Source organism: Camponotus floridanus, unplaced genomic scaffold (assembly GCF_003227725.1).
Source record: "Camponotus floridanus strain SB8 unplaced genomic scaffold, Cflo_v7.5 scaffold316, whole genome shotgun sequence".
NCBI classification, from domain to species: Eukaryota; Metazoa; Arthropoda; class Insecta; order Hymenoptera; family Formicidae; genus Camponotus; species Camponotus floridanus.
This window is the reverse complement of record NW_020229455.1, coordinates 62022-85004: the sequence shown is the minus strand read 5'-3', so window position 1 is coordinate 85004 and position 22983 is coordinate 62022. Positions and strand designations below refer to the sequence as shown.

Below are 22983 nucleotides of genomic sequence, written 5' to 3'. Positions count from 1 at the left end.
ACAAATAAAAATATGGATCTAATCTAAATACAGATTAATTTTTTAATCTAAATACAGATTTTGCAAAACATTTTAAATGTTTTTTTCTTTTATAAAAGATATTCCTTCGAAAGTTCCAATTTATGTAGCAAATTTTTTATATTTGCTTTTTATTTACCTTCATAGATTATGACGTGGCATACACGTATATGCGGAAATTTAATACTATTGATTTCTGCATCATATATTCTCTAGCATTTTGAATTGAATTTTTTTTATATTTTATGTATATTCATTATATTATATATCAATTATTTCTTTATCCTATCAATCTTTTCCTCTATAGTCTCACCTTCACTATACTTTCCTTTTTGTCAGCTTTAATTGAATAGGCTTCGATGGTATAGAAATCAGATGCAAAATCATCTTTATACCATCGCGATTCTCGCACTCGATCTTGAAGTTTTTGATAAGCTGCAAAGAAAGAAAAAAAAACAAAATATACAAGATTGCATTTAATTGATGAATTGGATTTGTCGCGCGACCATCTCACCTGCGCCAACGTGAGGGACATTTGCGTTTCCGCGAGCTTGCGACCGATGCAGCTTCTCACGCCCATCGCGAACGGCAGAGTTGCATAAGAATTCTTCACGCCCTGGTAAAAATTGTCCTTCGTCCTGACCCATCTTTCCGGCAGGAACTCGTTCGGCTCTGGAAAATCTTCCCCGTTACGCCCGCTCGAGTAAATCGACAGAATGATCAAGTCCTGGCGGAAAAAAAAGTATGTATATTTCTTACAAACATTTTTATCTACGCATAATAAGCCTCGTCGAGGCTTAAAACGATATAACAAAGACATTTATTATTCTGCAGATTACCTTTTTCGACACAAAATAGCCGCCAATTGTGGTGTCTTCCAGCAAGTATCTCGACAGGAAAGGTGCGGTAGGGTGCAACCTTAGTGCCTCTCTCCACACGCCTTTTAATAGGGGATGCCGCAGGATCTCTTTCGGCGGCAGATCCTTGATATCGGAAAATAATTGATCTTGCAGCTTGGGACGACTGCTGAGCAACAGCAACACCCATTGCATGGTGACCGCCGTCTAAAACAACGAAAAATAATATGTCTTGTTCTATATATGAGTTATATTTAATTTGCATTTCGAAAAGACATTCAGAAGACATCGTGAACATTCTTTGTCTCTAAGAATTCTTTGTCTTTTCGATTTTAATTGTAATTAATTATAACCATCTACATTTCCTCAGCTAAAATACTGGTATTCAATGTCAGGAGATTTCAAATAATTATGTTTTATTGTGAAAATAATTTAAACATCTTGACGAATATCATATTTCAAATACGGATTATTTTATAATTAATGATACAACAAAAAGAATTCAATTTCAAGTACATGAAAAATGTGGAAATAAAGGTTTTATTTCTAAAAAAATTTAAAAAAATTAATAGCCATACAGGGTGTTCCAGACTTAAAATCTGCTATTAACGGCTGATTCGTTAAGTCTGGGACATCCTGTATTTTGTCAAATATAAATAAATTACACCCAGACACTTTGTATATTAATGGATTGAGAAGCGTACCGTGTCACCAGCGGCTATGATAAAATCGACGATGATTCTCACGACGTCATCGTTGTGGATACCTTCGTTCATCATCATCCATAGGAGTCCATCGCTACTTAGAGAGATCATATCCGGGACTAGACTGCGCACCTTGGCCATAATCATGTCAGCAGTGTGAACAAACTTGGTCCACGCCGGCAACCTGAGTCTCATCGCTAGTTTGGCCGGCATCATCGACAGAGTGGCGGAAAACACGAAGATCCGATGCAGCATCAGTGCCAGATACTCCGTCTCGGGACCTATTTGCGGCTTCCAATCTCGCCATCGCGACCCTACCAGAGTCGCCAACATCACTGCAAGGAAAACATGCGACTTTTATGCCATCAATTAATGATATTAATCGTTAATCATTAATGATACAAATACTGGGAATGACGAATCGTTCGTGTAAAGGCTCACCCTCGATAGACCACAGATAAAGTTGATGCTCCAGATTCGGTATTGTAGCTCCGGTTAAACTGTAAGTCTTCCATTTCCTCGTTAGATTCTCGGCGGCTTCCTGGCAGGGCACGCACATCGGTTCTGTCGAATCGGGCAGCAGCATCATCTTGTTGAGGATCCGGCGAAAGTGCAACCATTCATCTCCATCCCTGTTTCGAAAGGCGTAAGGAAACTATTTTTTATAAAATTGAAATTTTTCCTTGGAGACAATTTAATCATCAACGTCTAATTCCACTGAACTTTTTAATAACGTCAATAGAAGAACATTACATACATGAAGAGCAATCCTCGTCGCTGCTCCCGGATCTCGTTGTAGAGTCTCCAGGCCTCCGGCAGAAAGTGCTGCGGCGTAGGACCCTCGAGTCGCAGGAAGATCCTGCGAAATTCATCGGGCGAATTGACGAAGACGATCCACAGTGGCCCGATTTGTTCCCTGAAGACCGGGCCTAGTTCCTGATGCCTCTTGTCCACGTATTCGTGCAGCTTCTGCGGGCCACCGGCCATCATCAGGGACAACATCGTGCCGAGAAATGGGACTCTTCGAGGTTCAGGCGGTGTCTTCCTCGCGGAAGTGCCAAAGTCTCTCGCGAACGTTCGCGATAACGCAAAATTTCGGTCGACAACGTTTCTCGAAGAGCGAGCGGCATCTTCCTTCTCGTTCAAGATGAGGAATCGCCGATCGCATCCGCGTTCTTTGGAGACCAAGGCATTGAACTCACCGCAATAGTTCGCCAACCTCGAGATTATATGCGGGATTCTTCGCATCATCCATTGCATCTTCACCACCACACCAGGTGCATGAATTCGCGAGGACTGAGCGGACGATTGCGACTTCACTGTCGAGAGAAATCAGATCGTATTATCGATTCAGCACCTTTTTCTTCGAGTCAACGAAATCATCAGGACGACGCAAGAATAACGCGTATAAATTTTATTTCAAGAAGCAAGAGGAGAATATTATTTTAACACAACTCGATGCGTTATGCGTTCCTTCAGGCAACGAGAAAGTGCTGCATCGTCCCGAGATAAAGGACGCAATTAAGAAAACAGGATGATACGCAGAGGCAAAGTGCATATACACTCCTTCAGCGTAACAAATTGACAAGTTTTATCTCTCATCGACGCGTTTTTCATCGGCGAGTACGAGGCACTCGTTCCAGAATGCCTCGATGCCACTCAGATACGATCTCCCCCTGATACTCAATGTATGCAACGTACTCTATGAAATATATCTCAGGTAATATATTATGGATCATCTCATTCTTACTAAACAGGTAGGCACATAAGCTCGCATTATCATTTCTCGTTTAACTGGTTTATAGAAAGGTACATTCTATTTTTTAAGAAAAGCTGGAAAATCGATGAAACTGAACCGTCCTAATGAGCGAGTGTGGTTGGTCGTCGACCGAATCTCGAAAACACGATAAGACGCTATCCTTTGATCCAGTGTTTCTCAAACACGTGAATTTTATACAATTTTTAATTCAGTAGTTTAACTTGGTAACTTTAATTTGTACTCCAGTCAAGCGGTTCAATTTGTAAGCAACTTTTCGTCAAAATTTTCATAAAAAGGTCGCTTTATTTTTAATTAAATAAATCTTCATATTTTAACATTAAAAAAAGCTAAATGTAAAGACTACTAATTTATTTAATTTAATTTAATTTTTGCCACATTGAAGCAATTGACAGTTCTTGCTTGATCTTTTTCAAACAGCTATTTAATAAGATAAGTGCTTATACATACGCACCAACACAATTATATTCTAGCTGTGCTCAGTCCTTCTGCTCATATCACTATATTCCTCTACAGACACTCTCTATTCGAATTAATAACAACACTTCTCTTTATCATAAAACAATGCTCATCGTCGCTCTTGAAAACTGACACTTGTTTATATTTTTTCAGGTGTTATATGCTTCTCTGATGACTGTCCTTTGGTTGTATCCGGTGAGTCGAAGCTTGAACTCTCTTCACGCGTCTCCCTCGATCTAACAAACCGTCCTACGGAATCGGACTCGTCTGGCGAGCATCTCGATGCCCACTGCCGCGCGTTCGGCTTCCTGATTGTCGGCCGCGGTAAACCGGAAGTACAGGGCCGACAGGGCGGAAACGGGACAAAGCTGAAGCCAAGCCGATCGCGATGATCTCCTCTGAACTTCCTCGATACAAACAGAGTCATTTAGACTCGCAACAGGAGATCGTATGCCCCATTGTAAGTTCTCAGTTATATATAGAACAGGAACGTCGTTCATCCCTCTCATCTCGATCGGAGACACGCGACCGAATTTCTGGAAAATGTTGCGTTTTCAAAATTACATATTTGATAGAATAAATGTGTAAAAATGTGAATAAATGTGTAAAAAAAGGTTTATTTCAAACATTGTCTTGAAAATTATCTAAAATCTATTTAATTTTTTTCATAAAACAATCTGTAAAATTAATTCGCAATTTCCTGATGATTAGATTAAAACACTAGGTGTTCAAATTAATGTATTCTTGTATTTGTTCAATTTTTTTATGAATGAGAATATATTTACCACAATTTTCCTTAAATAAAATTCTTGAATTGCTTGAATCTCCTTCTATCTTAAAGGATGAAAGAAATTCATGGACGTTTAAAGCTTCAGGATCCACTTATATTCGGATTCACCTTTGAAAAGAAAAAAAGAGAATTTTTTGTTCAATAAGTTTCCTCAATAAATTTTGAACCAACTTGTAAGCGTCTGTATAAATAATGCAAAAGAACATTTGAATGGTAAAATAGCTGAAACGATCTGTCGAGAACGGAAAGAGAGAAAAACAGAGAAAGAGAGAAAAACACGTCAGTTCTATCTCGAAATATGCTAAGTTTATTCAAAATAAATTGATTATGTAAATTTCAGGTTTTATATTTTATGTACCTTTATTCAGTGTCTTTTTAACTAGGTAAACAATTTTCAAGATCTTCGCTGTTCGCACATCTAAGATCGCACAACACATGTGCATTATATCTTATCACTGAACATCAGCAATGCAATAAAGATACAAAAGTTCAGATCCTTAAATAATAAGATGTCACCCTCTTCCATTTCTCTTCGATTTACTTTATTTTTACAAAATAAAAAAAATGAAAATTTACATTTTTTCGAATTTTAATAATATAATATATTATTAAAATAATTTAATATTAATTTAATATTAATTTAATGTTTAATATTATTTAATACTAATTTAATGTTTAATATTATTATTTAATTATTAAAAAATATTATTTTAATAATATATAATATATTATCAAAAAAATAACGTAATTATTAAATCGTTATTAAATTATTATATGACTTTTTTCTGATCAGTAGAAATTTAAATTAAAGGTTTATCTTTTTATTCGTTTTTTTCTAGTGCATCGGAGGACCTTAAACATTATTTATTTTTTTCTGTAATTACACTTTTACACACTTACAATATTTAATAATGTTTAGTGAAAATAAAAGATACCGAGCAAGGAATAAAAAAAGAAAAATATAAAAAAAAAGTGAAAATGGAATTACTATCAAATATCTCGTTCTCAACTTATTTTTATATAACATCAATTTACATTTTATATCAATAATAATTAATTGTATATAATTACCAAAATTAATTTTAATATTATTCGTCCTCGTCAGCTGTTTTTTTTAATAATAATTTTTTTAGTAGAAGTTAAAGTCTCAAAGTTCTCGCGAAGTGTCTCTCTCCTTCTCTCCCTCCCTTTCTCGCTCCCACCGGATATCAAGCATGAAACATCGATACTTTAAACTATCGACCAAGGTTCGATTAAACTTTAATAATCAAAATAATCTTCGCGCTCGCATCTCGCATTAAGCAGCATCTTCGATCTTCATTGTTCCTTGACCCTTCTCATTGACTCCGCGTCGTTATCGGCGACAGCGCTATCGCTAACTTTGTCCGGCGAATTCTAATCAGCTGTTGTCCCGCGCTCGCTCCTTCTCCCGCTTCTAGTCTTGACATTCCGCCGTTCAAAGGTGGACGAGGCTGACGTGTGCGCCTGGAACCGCCGAGTCTTAGTCTCAGTTAATCCTTTCTACGCATTCTTTTCCCGCATTTTTTGACTTTGACTCTCTCTCCCTCCCTCTTACCCTTTGGCGGGTGCAGGAAGTGGGGAAAGCGCGAGGAAACATCGACGAGAAAAACCAGACGATCGCCTGTCAATCTGACCTAACCTGACGTGACCCGACCTGACCCGGACCTGTCTCCGACATCGTCTCCGAGTTTCCGACAACGCGATGGACCTGGAGGCCGAGACCTGCGAACCGGGGCTGACCAAGGAATGGGACGACCTGGCTCAGGACTACAAGGAACTTGAGGTGAGAGGATTCGTCCCGGGTTAGGTTGCGTTTCGTCGCAGATGCTGGGGAAGATTCCCAGTATTTCCAGACCTTGATTGATAAGTCATCGTCGATGCGCGTACTTGGCGTGCAATTTTTTTTTTCAACATTTTTTCACCCTCCCCTGAATTATTTTCTCGCATTAATTGCTATTCCGATTCGCAAGAATAGCGCTGTAAAATTTTAATTTGATAAACTACGTCGTAAAAAGATTATTTTGACAGCAGCGATTATGCTTCCAATTTGTTTCAATATAATTAAATAGAGAAGTAACAAAATGTGTGAGATAAATATGTACAAAAAATACAAAGTGTGTGAGATAAAATATGTGTAACGATCTAAAAATGTATGAATAAATATAATTTAAAAAATAATGTATATGATATAATTTAAAAAATAAGAGAATAAGCATGCAAATGATTATTATATGATAGTAGTGTATCACAAATCTATAATTGTATTCTAAAAAGACTTTTATATCTGTTGACAGGCACTAAATAGAGAATATCTTGCGAAATTAGAAGAGATTGGTGAGTTGCAAGCAAAATGCGTGAAAGGAATCTCACACCAGAAATACCGGATGAGCATAATATCCAAGATGTTGAAACGGTAAGTTTATACAAATACTATAGAATATAAGAGAAAAATTAATACTTTTATTTGAAATATATTGATAAAGATATAAATATCTATGATATTTGATTGTTGAAATTATAAAACGCTACATGCAATAATCTTCTTCTTTTATCTATTTTCAGATTGAATACAAGAGAAAGGCGAGAAGAATTAAAAAAATCTATGGCGAGGAGAGAACAACAGCTGTACGAGATAGAACAAACATTACCTAAGCCAAATGGCACATATCTCCAAATTATTCTAGGCAGTGTTAATGTCTCCATATTAAATAAAAGTGACAAGTATGTATCTTTTAAAATCAAGCCTGTTATATGTTGCATTCAGAGTGATTTCATAATACTTGTTCATTTTCAGATTCAAATACAAAGATGAATATGAAAAATTTAAATTAGTTTTGTCAGTAATTGGATTTGTACTATCTGTAATAAATCTGTTTACTAATATAAGGTATGTATTAAATATCTTTATATACAATCCATATTTGTATGATCAATATTTCACATTATTTTCTACCTAGAAAATGTATAAATGTATAAATATGTTATAAACAATATATAATTTTTCATCTTTACATATAAAATTTATTCATAGATAATACTTTATTATAATTTTCATTATGTTTTAGGACTTTAGAACTTAGTTTTATGTTTCTCCTTGTTTGGTACTATTGCACATTGACAATAAGAGAAAGTATACTTAAAGTAAACGGCTCGAGGATCAAAGGATGGTGGAGATTTCATCACTTTCTCTCAACTGTAGTATCCGCTGTTCTGCTAGTGTGGCCAAACACAGGACCATGGTACATCTTTCGTAGCCAATTCATGTGGTTCAATGTATACATTAGTAAGTGTTGTACCATTTTTAGCAAGACAATCGCTCAACTGCTTATAACAATTAAATTTTCATTTAATAACTAATATTATTTTTCAGGTATAGTTCAGTACTTGCAGTTCCGGTACCAACGTGGCGTTTTGTATCGCTTGAAAGCGCTAGGTGAGAGAGACAATATGGACATTACCATCGAAGGATTTCACTCGTGGATGTGGCGCGGTCTTTCCTTTTTGCTGCCGTTCCTCTTCATCGGTTATTTATTTCAGCTTTACAACGCATACATATTATACCAATTGGCATATCATCCGGAGGCGACATGGCATGTATCAGTGCTTAGTGCCATGTTCCTTGTACTATTCCTAGGCAATACTACTACCACTATCATGGTGATTCCCCAGAAACTCGTCAAGGAACGCGTCAAGGACCATCTGTTCGCATCCAAGTCTGATTGTAGGAAGGAAAGAACTGTACACGATAACAAAAGCGAAAAGAGTGAGTGAGAAGAAGACTTTTCGGCTGGCAAAGAACTCGACTAACATAAATAACGCGAAAAATCAAGAAAAATTACGAATAACAGGAACAAGAGTTTGCATTATAAAGTGGTGTTGGTGCTAACGTTAAAACGTTAATGAACACTTGAGTACTGAGTCCTTTGCTCGTTGCGTCATGTAAAGGTAAACTATAATTACACACATACACACACACAAATATATAACGACGTAACGAAAGGAATCGCGATCTCGTGTACTTTTTTTACTGACTTTGTTTTTGATAAAATCCGTTGTAGAGTATTTTTGTGAATGTTTTTTGCGCTCTCCGGTTAAATCCCGGAGTATACGAACTGGTCCAATTTCAATAACAGACATTTCTACGCACATTTTTCGAATCTATTTTTCCTCAGGAAAAAAATCATCGCACGGGATTATTATCTCTCTAATGCTATTTTTCGAAATTTCTGTAAATAGGTTTCGAATAAAGAAATTTGTTAAAACCTATGAATTCGAGTGAATATTACATAGCTTTATATTTCTTTATCTTTTATCCTTTTTTCCTGTTTCGAAAAAAATGTCTTATTTTAAGTGGTCAATTATTTATAAATCATTCTTGATAATCGGAAAAAAATTGACTCCAGACTGAATCGTTACAATTTGACTCGCTTGTTCCGGGATACTCTGCATACGGTTCTTGCTTGGAATACACGCATTTATTGATCGAATTGATAACATTTATTCAATAATGTTCAATTGCGAACGTGATAGAAGCCACGTTGATAAGACATCGAGAAATCTACATGCATGTATATATGTACACAATTTATATGTATATGGCTAGTATTAAAGTTTCTTTCAGATTTTCTTTCAGATTGGGTCTATATTTTATGAAACAAACTATACATGTGCACATGTAAATTATGCAGCTATTTGACATGTATACATACATACATATATGTACATGTATACTTGTATATATATCGAATATATATTCGATATCGCGTTTATTTCTTACAAATTATAATGCGAAGAGAGTGCATCGGAGGTGTATCATATAATTATTACTCTTTATTTCGACATGTATATGTTTATTGAAATGTATTTATTCATGTGTAAATAAAAAGCGTGGTCGTTTAATCCTGCAAACAAGAAGTGTCAGTTGAAAGATGTTACGCACTGAGTCGCTAATTCTTTTTCTCTCTGAAGCACTCATCTTTTTTTTTCGCACTTCTCTTCCCGCATCGCACGTAAGCGCAAAAGCGTACCTCGTTGACTTGCGAATGTGTATGATTTATTTTATGCGCAATTTGTATAACACAATAGTAGAAAAACTTTAATATATACATATATAGGTATAATATACTTCTTATTCTCTATTTTTTTCTCTTTTATATATTTAACCATCATCTCGCGCAAGGATTGTGTAAGCGTTTCTTTGTACTGCCTTCTTTGAATTTAATTATGCGAAAAAAACATAATAATAAATTTGTAATTATTTATTATTTATACATGTGTTAATAATTATTTATCATGATTGTTTTAGATGCTTTCAAATTATTGATATTTTATCGTAGTTGATATACATTTTTCGACGAGTTCAATAGGGACTGAGGGACTCTCATACATTAATGGATTGAATCTACTGAATGAAACACATTTATCCTTCATATTTTCTTTCTCAAATGATGTACGTAATCCTGACTTTAGTCGAAAAAAAATTGATGATGCAAAGATACTGTTTTATGCGGCTTCTTCTTTTTTATTAGATAATAAAAGAGATCAAAGATTGTCGATAAACAAATACATCATCTTCTGGATCGTAACAAGTTGAAGACTCGAGTTGACCAGGCCCAGCCAACGCACGACGATAGCTACGTTACTGCCGTGAAAAAGCAATAGTCATAGCGATTTACGTCGCTAGGTAAGCTTTACGTTCAGTCTATCGACGTTCTCCGCGAACGTACGATCACGAGAACTCTGTACATTCCATTTTATCGTAGTTCAAGGACCAGAAAGATGCCGGTGCGGATTAATTGGCCTTTATTGACGGCGACGGTCTGCCCCAATATTGGCGGCTTGTTCAGCGGATTCATCACCCATCAGAACATGAACTGGTACGAGGTAAGGATCTGAGGATCACGTGCGACTGTATCAAGCTGCTCCGACAAACCGACGCCGGCGATTACGTCATCGCACATAATAAGAATCAAGAGCTCTAATTGATCGATTAAAATACTCGATACGCGTTCCTTGCCGATTTATAATTCTAAACTCGTGCAAGTGTTTATAGACGAAGGTCACTCGGCAAACATAAATCGATATACATGAGCGATTCGCGAGAATTGTTGCTATTTAGATCGTTCGATCCAGCTTGCTTTAGTATGTCTGTACTAAGGTCTGTCTATAAAACATATACATTTTCATAGCGACAATTATTATTGCAATAAAAATATCGTTGTCTATATAATTATTTATAATTATATTTTGTAATCTGATGCTTATATAATTATACTCATATGTAATAATTACGTATTATTTATATATGTATATATAAATGCGATCATACAGCTATATGTGTGTGCGCGTATTCTTTATATATAACTAGAAATATATATATATTTTTCGTACATAATTGTGTATTACATCCGTGTAATATATCGCGATTGTAATAACTTTGAGGGCTGTGTGTTATTTATAATTATAATTACAATTATTTATAATGCGATTGTACCTAAACGTAAATTCCATGAAACAAACAAACATAAAAATCTAACGTATTTATAGTAAATTATGTGACAAGCAATTACAGTTTCAAGAGTCTCAATTGTTTGTCAGTGTATTTATAGCAGAAATTAGCAGATTCTTTCGCGAACGCTTTTGCGTTCTCTTATTTCTCTCGAATACATTTATATCACAAGGAGTGTCAAGTATAAAGCGCTGATACGTTATCTTTCAGGATACTTTGCTGACACAAAACCAGTATAGAATCTAAGAGAATGCAAATTAAAATCTTTACAATAAATTACACGGTCTTTTAATCACTAATATATAATGTATATCGCTTTATATGTAAATAGATATTCGTCGCGCTTTAATAATCCGTTGCTCTTGTTCTCTAGACGCTGAATAAATCAAAGATTATTCCGCCCAACTGGGTATTCGCACCTGTATGGACCACCCTTTACTGTACAATGGGCTACTCGTCGTACCTGGTGTGGCGAGATGGGGGTGGCCTCCAGGAGGCGGCCGTACCTCTCAGTGTGTACGGTATTAATCTTGCTCTCAACTGGTCGTGGTCGCCTCTCTTCTTCGGGACTCACAACGTTAAATGGGTATTACATTCGATACGCACGCACACACACACACATACGCGTTTATTTAATTTTAAAAAATCTGACAATACGAGACCATTCGAGTGTATTGTTGCAGTTATTATGAAATTTACTGGAAAAAATATATTATAAATAGATGTAAAGTAACATTACTTGAGAATAATCTTAATTATTTACAAATAAATGCCATTTAAATTAGAAAGACTAGTTTAAATAATATAATTTATAAAAACTTGTATTTTTCTATAATAATGAAAGAATCAATCTTTTCTTTATAAGTTTAAACCTGACACGTAGAAATAGAATAGAAATTATATAAATTATTTAATAGAATATATAATTTCCATAATTTAACATAAAGATAACATTCATATTTTTTAAATAAAATGATAAAAAAAGAAGCTCTCTCTTTCTCTCTTTAATTATCGCTCGAACAGTCTCCTAACTCGAACATAATCTTATCTACCTCTTTAAACCGAAACGGGTTTGGATCGCTTTGAGAGATTTTTCCAATTAAATTTTTACTTCATGTTCAACTGAAGAGATGTTTTCTCTTTATTTTATCGACTTATTTATTAATAGCACGTTTCAAATACAACTATATCTCAATATTCCTTTAAGGAAATCCTAGAGAAAGAACGGATCTACTGTGCACTTATATAGATTTTGATAATTAACTGTCGCATTTTGAACTTTAGGGAAAATTAAGCACTCGCAGAATGATCCATAAAACCGCTTCGGACAATCATCATAAACTTTGTTAAAACTACTTTTATACTTGTGCGCAGGCTCTCTATGAAATTGTAGCGTTGTCGGTCAGTACGGCGACACTTGGGATCGTATTCTACAACGTCAATCCTGTCGCTGGCTATCTCATCATTCCCTACTTTGTGTGGACTTCTCTCGCCACAATGTTCAACTATGTCATTTACCGGGATAATAAACAGCTCCCGGCTGAGAAGACTGAAGAGAAGAAGAAATAAGAACATTAATATAACAAAGAAAAAAGAAAGAAAGTGATAAATCTTTAAAATTAATAAAATAAATAATGTCGCTAGTCAGAAAATCACAAGGATCGTTGAAAAAAATGTAGTCGACCAAACTAGCCAGAAATTTGTTTATTAATACGACGTTTCGACCATATGGTTGTGGTCCTTATCAAGTATATACGATGCAATAATAATCAGGAGACAGGCATAGAGGATAATCTTGCAAAACTGCACAAGTCACATTAACAAAAAACGTTATTTTTTACTCGATTTGAATTTGAGAGAAACTGATGCGTCCGTTTGAGACTTTGTCAAGAAACTCTTGACGAAGTCTCAAACGGACGCATCAGTTTCTCTCAAATTCAAATCGAGTAAAAAATAACGTTTTTTGTTAATGTGACTTGTGCAGTTTTGCAAGATTATCCTCTATGCCTGTCTCCTGATTATTATTGCATCGTATATACTTGATAAGGACCACAACCATATGGTCGAAACGTCGTATTAATAAACAAATTTCTGGCTAGTTTGGTCGACTACATTTTTTTTCAACGATCCTTGTGATAAATCTTTGTTTAGAAAAAAAGCTAGCTTTTTATGTCAGGAAAACGCATCACACGAGATCGATTATTGATGGGCTCAACGGATAACTTCAGTAATTTTGAATTAACAATCTGAGCAAAAATCGAATATTTACATATATCAAAGATGTTCTATTTTAATTTTTATACCTAATTCGAAAACAGCATTTAGTTAAATAGAAAGAGAAAAATATTTCTCCTCTGCAAAATATTTCTATTAAAATTACATCGTTTTTTTTTTTTAGATAACTTTATCATTGAGGGAACTTATAATGAACTATAAAAATCAAATCTAGGAACGTCTTAACGGCTGCCACTAGAAAAAAACATCTTTAAGATTTGCGAGTATTGCAAATATTGTTTTCATCGTTTTTCTTTATATAATTTGCACCAATTTCTTTTTTTTATAATCATTTAAAGATGACATGTGTAAATTGCTATCTAAAATCAAAGCAAATAATGTGCAGCGACAATCAAAAAAGCCTGATTCGTTCTTTCTCGGACCTAGCTTCGAAGAAACGAAAGAGAGATAATCGAATATGCCCATCATTCGCTACTTTACTTTTGTACAATTGTCATTATTGTTTGTTGACTACCACAGTCGTCGACGAGACGTGCCTTTGCATTGAACGCACAACGCCGTTAGTATACACATGTTTATTGATCGATATACGAAATAAAGATTAGTTAATCGATCGACGTGTACGTACATTATATAGTGTACAATTATCATATCTTAATTGTACTAAGAGTTTTAATAAACCATACAAATCAAGAAATCTTAAGGGAGCGGGGGCGGATGACGAATAGGGGATATGGTGACTCAGGAGACTTTCATTTTCTTCATCGTCTACCCTATTCCGCACATGGAACTAGGTGGAGCTTTCTGATTTTTTTGGGTTAATTAGCCTCGGGAAAATAAAATCAGCCGCTAAAGAATTTAGTCCCGTCTCCGTTTCGAGCTGTAGAGTTTATAGTTCTCGGCTTCAATCTCGCCTTTTATACAGAATAGGGCAGAATATATTACATAAGAGAGATATCGAGTACGATGGTACGGGCGACTGCTGCACGGGCGGGACCTCTTCCGGGCGGCTGTTGCCGCCGTGTTCGGCTGTCGTGTTTCACAAGCGCTACGTAAGCTCGGTCGCGTAGATGTATCCTTGCTGCTGTAGCACGTACAACCGCTTCTCCACGGCCTCTTTGTCTGAAAAATTAGTAACAGTAAACCGTGATCAAGACAATCATAGAATCTATAATTTAATCTTTATTTTTTTTCTTTCTTCAAATGAGACGAGAAAGGAAAAATTTAACAATAATATTTATATATGTAAATAAATTTTAAATAAATATTAATGTTTATGAGTTACATATTGACAAGTAAATATGAAACTAATGCAAAAGAAAGGAATATGCCACATTTGAGTAAAATTTTAAATAGAGTTTTTGAAAGTTGAAGTCGTAAAAATTAAGGAAACGATTTTACATTAATATCTTCATTGAAAAAATAGGAAAAAATACATTTACATACAATACATACATTTGATGAGCAGAGCTCGGTCTTGACTGTGACTGACATGCTGTGCTAACGAGTGCAATAATATCTGTGCCGTATGGTAGCGTTGGAAACATTCGCCGCCTTTGCCGAATAGCTCGTCCAATGCTGCTGATTGACACTGCAAAGCAAAAGTAATCTTATTAAATATTCTATATACCAGATGACAATATTAGATACAATCTTTTAATTGTCTCTCGATTATTAAAAATATAGACTTTGAAAAAAGAAAAGAAATATAGGAGACAATGATGAGAAATTTAATTAAAAAGAATGAAGTTTTATTACCATATGAATCGCATGATTGTATAATATCTTGTCTGCTGTGGCTCCTGTTTGACGAAGAAGTCCTGCGCTGTTGAGTTGTTTACATTCTGATAAACACGACTTGAATTTCTCGTTCATGGTGCTGACAACTATAATAGAGAGAGAATATAAATAAAATTTAAGAGAAAGATATTTTAAAGAGAATATCAATACAAATTAATTTAAATTTATATACATATATATTAAAACTTGCAATTTTTTTCATTTTACAATATATCTGTATTGTAAATATAAATTCGTAAATATACTTTGTGAATTAAATTAAAAGAAGAATAGAAATACATAACAAAGCTTTATTTTATACTTTGCACACAAATTTTACTTTAAAATGAAATTGTAAAGTTCTTAAACAGAGAGAAAAATCTTATATAGAATTAACTATATTAAAAGTTAGATTATTTTAAAAATAAAATTTTTAAATTTCCAGAATCTATTCACCTTCCTTGACAGTGGCTGTCGGTTGTAACCTTCCAGCCTTGAGCTCCTGAGTAGCCAGATTGAGACCCGAACTAAGCCATTGAAGAGCCCGAACTAGCAGAATCACTTGCTCGGCACGTTTCCTGGTGGCTGCATTACCGATTTGCTCGATTCCACTGAGTGGCGTTGGCTGCTCGATGTTACCAAGCGGTCCAGCTCTGGATCGGGCGACCTCGCACACGCACTCGCACAACGCGACGACGAAATTCAGTTTCGCCAGGATTTCGTTATGCTCGCGTTCCATCAGCGTCTCCTCCGGCAATTCCGGCGCGATGAACGTCAATGGACGATCATCGATTGTCGTTGGTGGTATGTCCGGAAAGAGGCTCTGAAAACTACCGGCTTCTACAAACAAGAAAGAAGGAATAATGAAATTTATAAGATTGAGATAGGAATTATTAATAAATCAAGGCAATTGATAATTTTTTGTATCTCGTATAACTTATGTAACTTACTTATATAATCCTATCTATTGAAAAATTGTCAGTGATAAAATGTCAGTCCGAGTAATGTCGAGATTAATTATTAATTGATGACTATTATTGAAGGATGATAGCTCTAGCTGATGTGAATAACAATTCAAACGATCTGGGTTAAAGATCTAATGTTACCGGATATTTCCGGAAGAGTGACAGCTCTGGTGCCAAAGGGTATAACAGGCGAGTGCCTGAGGGTATTGTTGTTATCTTGAAAAGCTCGCGAGGTAGGCGAACCGAGAACTGCCAGCGGACCCGTGAGTAGTGGCGAAGACGCGCTGTTGTTGCCCGTGGAACGTCGCAAAGGCGAGGTCCCACTCGGCGTGTGCGTATGCCTTGCTACAGGACTCACTTGCCAAGTGTTGGGCGGCGGCGGAGTCTCGCTCAACCTAACAGTTGAGAAATTACAAATTAACTTTATTCGAGGAATATCAACGATTCAATGGGACTAGGAAGATATAATAATCCTGTTGATAAAAGAATAAAAATTATTTTCTTTCCTCTTCTTCTCTCTCAAAAGAGAAATTATATTTTTGTGAAATACAATGACTCAAAATTTCATGACTTATTTATATTAATCATCTAGAAAGAAATGTCTGTACCTTCTGCCGGGTGGGGTACCTATGACAAACTGCACGCTAGGTGGACTGAGGGAACCGATGTCTGGCGGATGATTTCTATGGGAGTCCATGCTGCGTTTCATGCTGATGGGCTGGGAGCGAGGAACAACGCTGCTGCCACCGGAACGAGCGGCATTCGTTGAGGGAGACTGCGGCGGCTGCTGAGCCGCTGTATTTCGTTGACATGGAACGGGAATCGGCTCAGAGATTGGTAGATAGCAGGGTCGAGGTGGACTGATAGCTTCCCTGCTCGTTTGTCTAGCATATCTGGTGGATATAAAAATCATAGAAATGTAGTAATAATAAAATTGAGAGTTGTAATTAATTTGATATCTATTATATAAGCCTGCAGCTTCTTATACAATCAAAATGAAAAATATATAATTAAATGTTAATAAAATTAATCTTGCATAATATAAATGCAGTTATACATATTTTTATGTAAGGGGCCTGTGTGGTCCTGCACGTTGCGTCATTGAAACTCGCCGAGGTAAAGATTAAGCGTGGCGCGGATTCGGGTCCACACAGGTCTCAGTGGGAAGTGGAGAGAAGGGGGAATGCTGGGATAGAGACAGAGGAGCAGGGAAAGGAGAAGGTACAGGATGGGGAAGACAAGGAAAGGAAAAAGTAAGGAGAAGGCACAGGATGGGGAAGACAAGGAAAGGAAAAAGTAAGGAGAGTAGAGATGGATGGAGGCGATAGACGAGATAAAGGAGGACCAGCCAGAGGGAAGAGAGAATAGAGGAGACGGGAACGTAAAAAATGGAGGAAAGAAAGGAAGAATAGTGGAAAAAAAGGAAAGAAGAAGTGGAAGAAGGAAGGAGGAGGGAGAAGGCTGGGGAGAGAAGAAGGACAGGAGAAGGAAAAAGAAGTTTTTAAGAAAAGAGATCGAGAGAACGACAGGAGAGGACATATGGAGGAAATTTGAAGAGGAAGAAGAAAGTGAGGAGAAAAAAAGAGAAAGGGAGATAGAGAGAGAAGGGAAGGAGAGAGGAGGAAGGAGATGGAGAAGAGGAGAAAAAGAAAGAAGAATGTAGTGTGGAAAAAGGAGTAAGAAAAAACGGCAATGTGTTGATAGATATGGGTATTAGTTGTGATATGTTAAGGGCGGCGGCAATTGCGTGAGAGATATGGTTATGTTAGGTAGAGTTATGTAATTGTATGTTAAAGATTGTAACCCCAAGGGGAACAATAAAGTACCATTTACCATATTTTTATGTAAACTCTGATGTTTAAAAAAAAAAACATAATAAAATAATGTCACTTACTCGCCCAATTTCGATAAGCAAGGTCGGGGTGGGCTGATGGCTTCTCTACTCACTTGTTTGGTATACCTGGAAAATAATAAGAAGAATATAACATACATTTTAACAAAATACTGTATGCATCAAAAAACATCAAAATATATGCAATTTGGAAATGGGACACTCAATTCTACAGATTATGTGGAAAACATTTCTTTTGATTATTAATTATTAAAACTTATACATCAACTTATACAAATCTAACTCCGTTTTATACCTGGCTCTTTCAGTCAATTATCTAATTTGAACTTACTTTACTGGTGGATTATTATCGGTATCACTGCTAATATCACTCGGTACAAGAACAAAATCGTCTTCAGGACTAGAACATGGAGTCTCCGTTGCCTCGGGTTCTGATTTATTGACAATCGGCGTCCCTTCCTCGATCGGAATCACCATTGCATCCGGAGACGCAGGTAGTTCGGCGGGCACTGGACTCGGGCTAGGACTCTCTCGAGCACCCATCAGGAACGCATGACCAAAAAATTGATCGAAATCCATGCGATCGTTCGCCTCACGTCTCAACAAGCCCATCAAAAGATTCGTCAGCTCGGGCGATGTTCCAGGCGGTATGCTAAAAGAGGAACATCATAATATGTATTTTTCTTATAATACTTTATATGTCATAATTTTCTTTTACTACAATAAAAAAGTTTATTAGAAACTTGCATAGATTTAAAAAATCTACTCAAGTTTTTAATAAAAAATTAAATAGGAAGAAAAAGTCAAACATATATGAATATATTAATGATAGTGAAATGAAAAAACCTATATAAGAATATTTAAAAAATTATTTCACACAAGATTTCAATCTATAATTCAAATTTCTTTTAATCTCTGTATTAGAAATTATATATAGTTATCAACAGTATGAAAAAAATGAAAAACTTATATCGCTTGTACCTAGGGACAAGATTGACAGTGTTTTCATAGATTGACTTGAGCGCATGAGGGTTGTTTGCAGGGTGTGGTGCTTTTCCAGTGAGACATTGATATAATATGGTTCCAATGGACCACAGATCCGCCTTAGCGTCATACTGGAGAGACATGATGACTTCAGGCGCCATGTACATTGGTGATCCACACAAAGTTGCAGCCATTACTCCTTCCTGCAAGAACCTAGCGAATCCGAAATCCGCTGAAAAAGAAACAATTATTGGCATTAATCGACATATATTTAATCTAAAAGCATTCACGAATCTAATAAACGAAATAAATAAAATAAATGGACAAGTAAATTCAATCATAATAAAAATTAAGGATTAGAATAAAAACATTTTTACCTATCTTCAGTGTTATTTCCTGTGGTTGTGGACAAGCTTTGCCACAGTTATGATTCAATAGAATATTTTGTGGCTTGAGATCCCTATGAACTATTCCTTTCGTATGTAATACCTTCATTGCACGAGCCAATTGCTTGAGAAATAATCTAATGGTGTCCTCGGAGAGAGTACCTTTCGCTATTAGGGAAAGATACAAATTATTATTGTACATACTTATTATTATTATATGTAGGTATATATATGAAAAAATAATTCATATCGTGACAAACTGGCATTAAAATTTCATTAATTTTATTATTGAAAAAATGCATAGTGTTAATTTTCTGATTAAGATATATTTCCTCCTGGAATTCTTTTATATTACTTTAGTAAGCTCACCATTTAAGTAATCCCCCAAATCCCCACCATTACAATACTCCATAACCAGGAAGACATTATGATTAGACTCCTGCATTGAGAAGATTAATTTTAATACTTTTATATCATAAATAATAATAAATATCTCTTTATAAATTTCATTTCTTTACCTTACAATCATACAACGCAACAACATTCTCGTGGTGTAGTTTAGTTAACGCCTGTAAGATAAAGCATTATTTAGCATTATATATAAATCTCTTATTTTTTTCTATCTAATTTTTTATTCTAATTTTATTTTTAAACAGATACAAGAATATTGTGAAATATTTACAAATTAATTTGAAAATTTATTAACATATATATATTTCCTTTTGTCTATAAAGTTTTTAAAATCTGCTAATATAAGTATAAAGAACATGACATACTTTTAAGATCTTAATTTCCTTTTTTAATAAGTCCTGTGACTTGGCCAAGGTTTTCTTTGTGATACTCTTGATAGCCACCACCAAATTTGGTTTCTAAAAAATATAAAGCGATTAGATGCAATTAATGTCGTCAGAAACATATATTAAATATTAAATTAGATTAAATACAAGGTCAGAATATAAAGGAATCTGATAATTTAGTTTCATATTATTGTTAAATATCATAAAAAAATAAGACAATAAAGATTCACAAAGAATTGTCAAAAGTAACACAAGTGACTCGGATCTTACATACTGAACAACAAAGTTCTTCAAGTAGTTTTAGAAGTGATTTTAGAAGTAGAAAATAATAGATATTCTTATAACAAAATTTTACACAGAAACTTCATCTATCATGCGTTTTGAAACAATGGACAAAGGTTCTACATCTAATGTTAAACAAAAACAACTCCGGATTATCATGAGATTCATTGACTAAAGCTGGCAAAGGTGACAGTCGGGGACACTAACTTTGCGATGTCGGCCCCGGAAAACCACGGCGAAAGCGCCGGTGCCGATCAGGTCCTTGGGATTGTACTCGTAGTCGCCGATGATCTCCATCTCTCGCGATCTCTACCGACGTGTTGGGGTCGACGGTTTATCAACAACGCGGGGATGCATCGCCCACGATCGGAGATCGATACGCAGCGTTGCCTGCCTCGTCGTCCTGGTGCAAAACGACTCAATCGGGACTCGACGCACAGCCTCGGGATCTATGCCTCGTCCATGTTCTCGTTGACGTCCTCGATTGTGGCGTCGAATTGCTCGCTGCTGATTCCAGGAGCAGTGCTACTGGCTACCGCGAAGGCGGGGAGGAGGAAGAGCAAATTCGACGGAGAAGAAAGAAGAAGAAAAGGAGGAGGAGGAGAAGAAGGAGGAGGGGCACGACACGTCCGAGAAAACACAAAACACGACGGAGAAGACGCACCACGCACCCCCGCTACCCGTCACACGCTCTCCTCGGCATCGACGCAGTCGTCAATGATCGTCAATGGCCGTAAGGAGGCGACGAAATGTCAGACAACGTCGCGACCATCGCGCGTGACGTCGTCAGTCGGAACAGAGAGAATGAAACGAGAGATGTCATGGCTCCGCTTTCAGATGATTCCTGAAGGCGATGCGTCCTCTAAACATAAAAACGTGAACATAAACTACGAAGACAATATCAGCAGAGAGAAGACTGACAGATGTCATGGCCTGCTTTTAGGTGATCCCTGAAAGCGATACTCCCTCTATGGACATTGAAACGTGGACATGAACTACAAAGCCAATGTCCATGAATGTTCTCAGAGGGTAATATATAATGTGCACAATTTCTGGTTTTGTTCCATGCTATGTGAACGAAATGCCGGTAGCACTATGCAATGCTGTATAACAAGATATTTATGTATGTAAATTGATAGTAAATAAATTATTCAATCGCGAACGATACTGTAATATTCATAGATGAAATTAATATTTTTCTATATTCCTTGTTGTTCATTTTTTATAGTTCATGTTACGCATATTATTATACATTTTCTGTCACTTTATGCGCATCATGTGTGAATCGGAAAGTACCTATAGATGTCAATTATTTGAATCGACCATGCATATCGAATGTAATACTTATCCAAATAATTGCTACCTATGTATCGATTAATTTATTGCAATTGCAATCACCCAGGTAGCAAGCACACATCATTTTGATGTTTCAAATTGGTCATTCACTGATTATTCTTGACGTCACGAATTGACGTTTTTAAGACGTAAAAGTGACGATCTAATGTCACAGATTCCTGACATCATGACATGTACCGCATTTTGACGTCTTTCTCTTAGCATAATAATATATTTAATAATGTTGTCGAATAAAGCACTCTCTAAAAGCGAATCAGTGTATTATCACAGTAAATGTCAATTATCACAGTGTATTATCACAGTAAAGCAAAATGTCAATTATCACAGTGTATTATCACAGTAAAGCAAAACAGTAAATAATCACTAATTACAGTAATTATTATATAAGTACAGCGCTGTAAATCAGTAATATTTTATAGAAAGAATCAGTTAATAATTTTGACTATTTCAGTAATATCTCAGTAATATTCCTTTCGTTATTGCCAGTAATATTAAACTTTTCAATTCATCTCTCTATTTCATAAATATAATATAATAAATATAAAAATATAATATATAATAAATATAAATATAAATAAATAAATATATAAATATAAATATATATAAATATATATATATATATATATATATATATATAAATATATAAAAAGTCTGATCGCGAAATAAGTCATGTCATATAAAAAATTTTAAAAGATTTTTTTTATGGGATCGATGTACTAACTAATGACATTCATAATAAAATAATCGTCACTTCATGACTGAAAAATGACGTCAAAATAATGTTATAGCAAGACGTCAATATAAAGTCATGTAACAATAATCAGTCATTTTGATAACATATGACCAAAAATGACTAGTTTGGAACGTCAAAATGACGTGTGCTTGCTACCTGGGTAGTAATCCCTCACATGAAAAAAATTGGTACACAAAATAAAACTCATCCTATATGCAGTCTCCTGCATTATCACACTATTTAGTAACATTAATAACAGATTTCTAAAGTTATTTAGAGACGATTTTTCTTCATTGAAAATGTCGAAGGTTTGTAACTAAACCTAAAATTAAAATTTTATTAAAGTGAACTTCACCTGGAATTATAATAATTGAAGAATGTAGCTTTGTATTATGCTTGTAGCTTGTAATATTTTAACTTTACAAAGTTTGCAAAAAGTATATTAAGTAGAGAAGATCGTCATATTTTAATGAAATGACG

General features: G+C 35.3%; 4 protein-coding genes across 6 annotated transcripts; 2 read left to right on the top strand and 2 right to left on the bottom strand.

The window, feature by feature from the left end:
* Positions 1-94: 94 nt before the first annotated feature.
* LOC105257915 (cytochrome P450 315a1, mitochondrial) lies at positions 95-4620 on the bottom strand. 2 transcript variants are annotated; one of them, XM_011268854.3, is made up of 8 exons: positions 4601-4620; positions 3811-4351; positions 2337-2898; positions 2021-2211; positions 1580-1914; positions 858-1082; positions 533-745; positions 95-453 (listed from the first exon to the last, which is right to left on the bottom strand). In XM_011268854.3, the coding sequence occupies exons 3-8, from the start codon at positions 2837-2839 to the stop codon at positions 337-339; spliced, it is 1584 nt and encodes a 527-aa protein (XP_011267156.1). In that variant the 5' UTR covers positions 2840-2898; positions 3811-4351; positions 4601-4620; the 3' UTR covers positions 95-336. The 2 variants fall into 2 exon arrangements, with proteins under 2 accessions (XP_011267156.1, XP_019885132.1); XM_020029573.2 differs by lacking the exons at positions 3811-4351; positions 4601-4620 and having other exon boundaries at positions 2337-3649.
* A 1286-nt stretch (positions 4621-5906) lies between these two features.
* LOC105257916 (transmembrane protein 120 homolog) lies at positions 5907-9523 on the top strand. The gene is made up of 6 exons (XM_011268855.3): positions 5907-6409; positions 6921-7039; positions 7189-7347; positions 7421-7513; positions 7692-7909; positions 7997-9523. The coding sequence occupies exons 1-6, from the start codon at positions 6329-6331 to the stop codon at positions 8395-8397; spliced, it is 1071 nt and encodes a 356-aa protein (XP_011267157.1). The 5' UTR covers positions 5907-6328; the 3' UTR covers positions 8398-9523.
* A 633-nt stretch (positions 9524-10156) lies between these two features.
* On the top strand, positions 10157-13983 carry LOC105257918 (translocator protein). Its single transcript, XM_025410393.1, has 4 exons — positions 10157-10309; positions 10389-10509; positions 11508-11720; positions 12509-13983. The coding sequence occupies exons 2-4, from the start codon at positions 10405-10407 to the stop codon at positions 12701-12703; spliced, it is 513 nt and encodes a 170-aa protein (XP_025266178.1). The 5' UTR covers positions 10157-10309; positions 10389-10404; the 3' UTR covers positions 12704-13983.
* On the bottom strand, positions 13879-21250 carry LOC105257917 (serine/threonine-protein kinase ULK2). 2 transcript variants are annotated; one of them, XM_011268856.3, is made up of 14 exons: positions 20622-21250; positions 20112-20204; positions 19854-19904; positions 19705-19774; positions 19327-19503; positions 18947-19181; positions 18297-18617; positions 18008-18073; positions 16722-17006; positions 16255-16508; positions 15605-15988; positions 15128-15255; positions 14816-14960; positions 13879-14491 (listed from the first exon to the last, which is right to left on the bottom strand). In XM_011268856.3, the coding sequence occupies exons 1-14, from the start codon at positions 20709-20711 to the stop codon at positions 14418-14420; spliced, it is 2373 nt and encodes a 790-aa protein (XP_011267158.1). In that variant the 5' UTR covers positions 20712-21250; the 3' UTR covers positions 13879-14417. The 2 variants fall into 2 exon arrangements, with proteins under 2 accessions (XP_011267158.1, XP_011267159.1); XM_011268857.3 differs by having other exon boundaries at positions 14825-14960; positions 20622-20711.
* Between the last annotated feature and the right edge of the window lie 1733 nt (positions 21251-22983).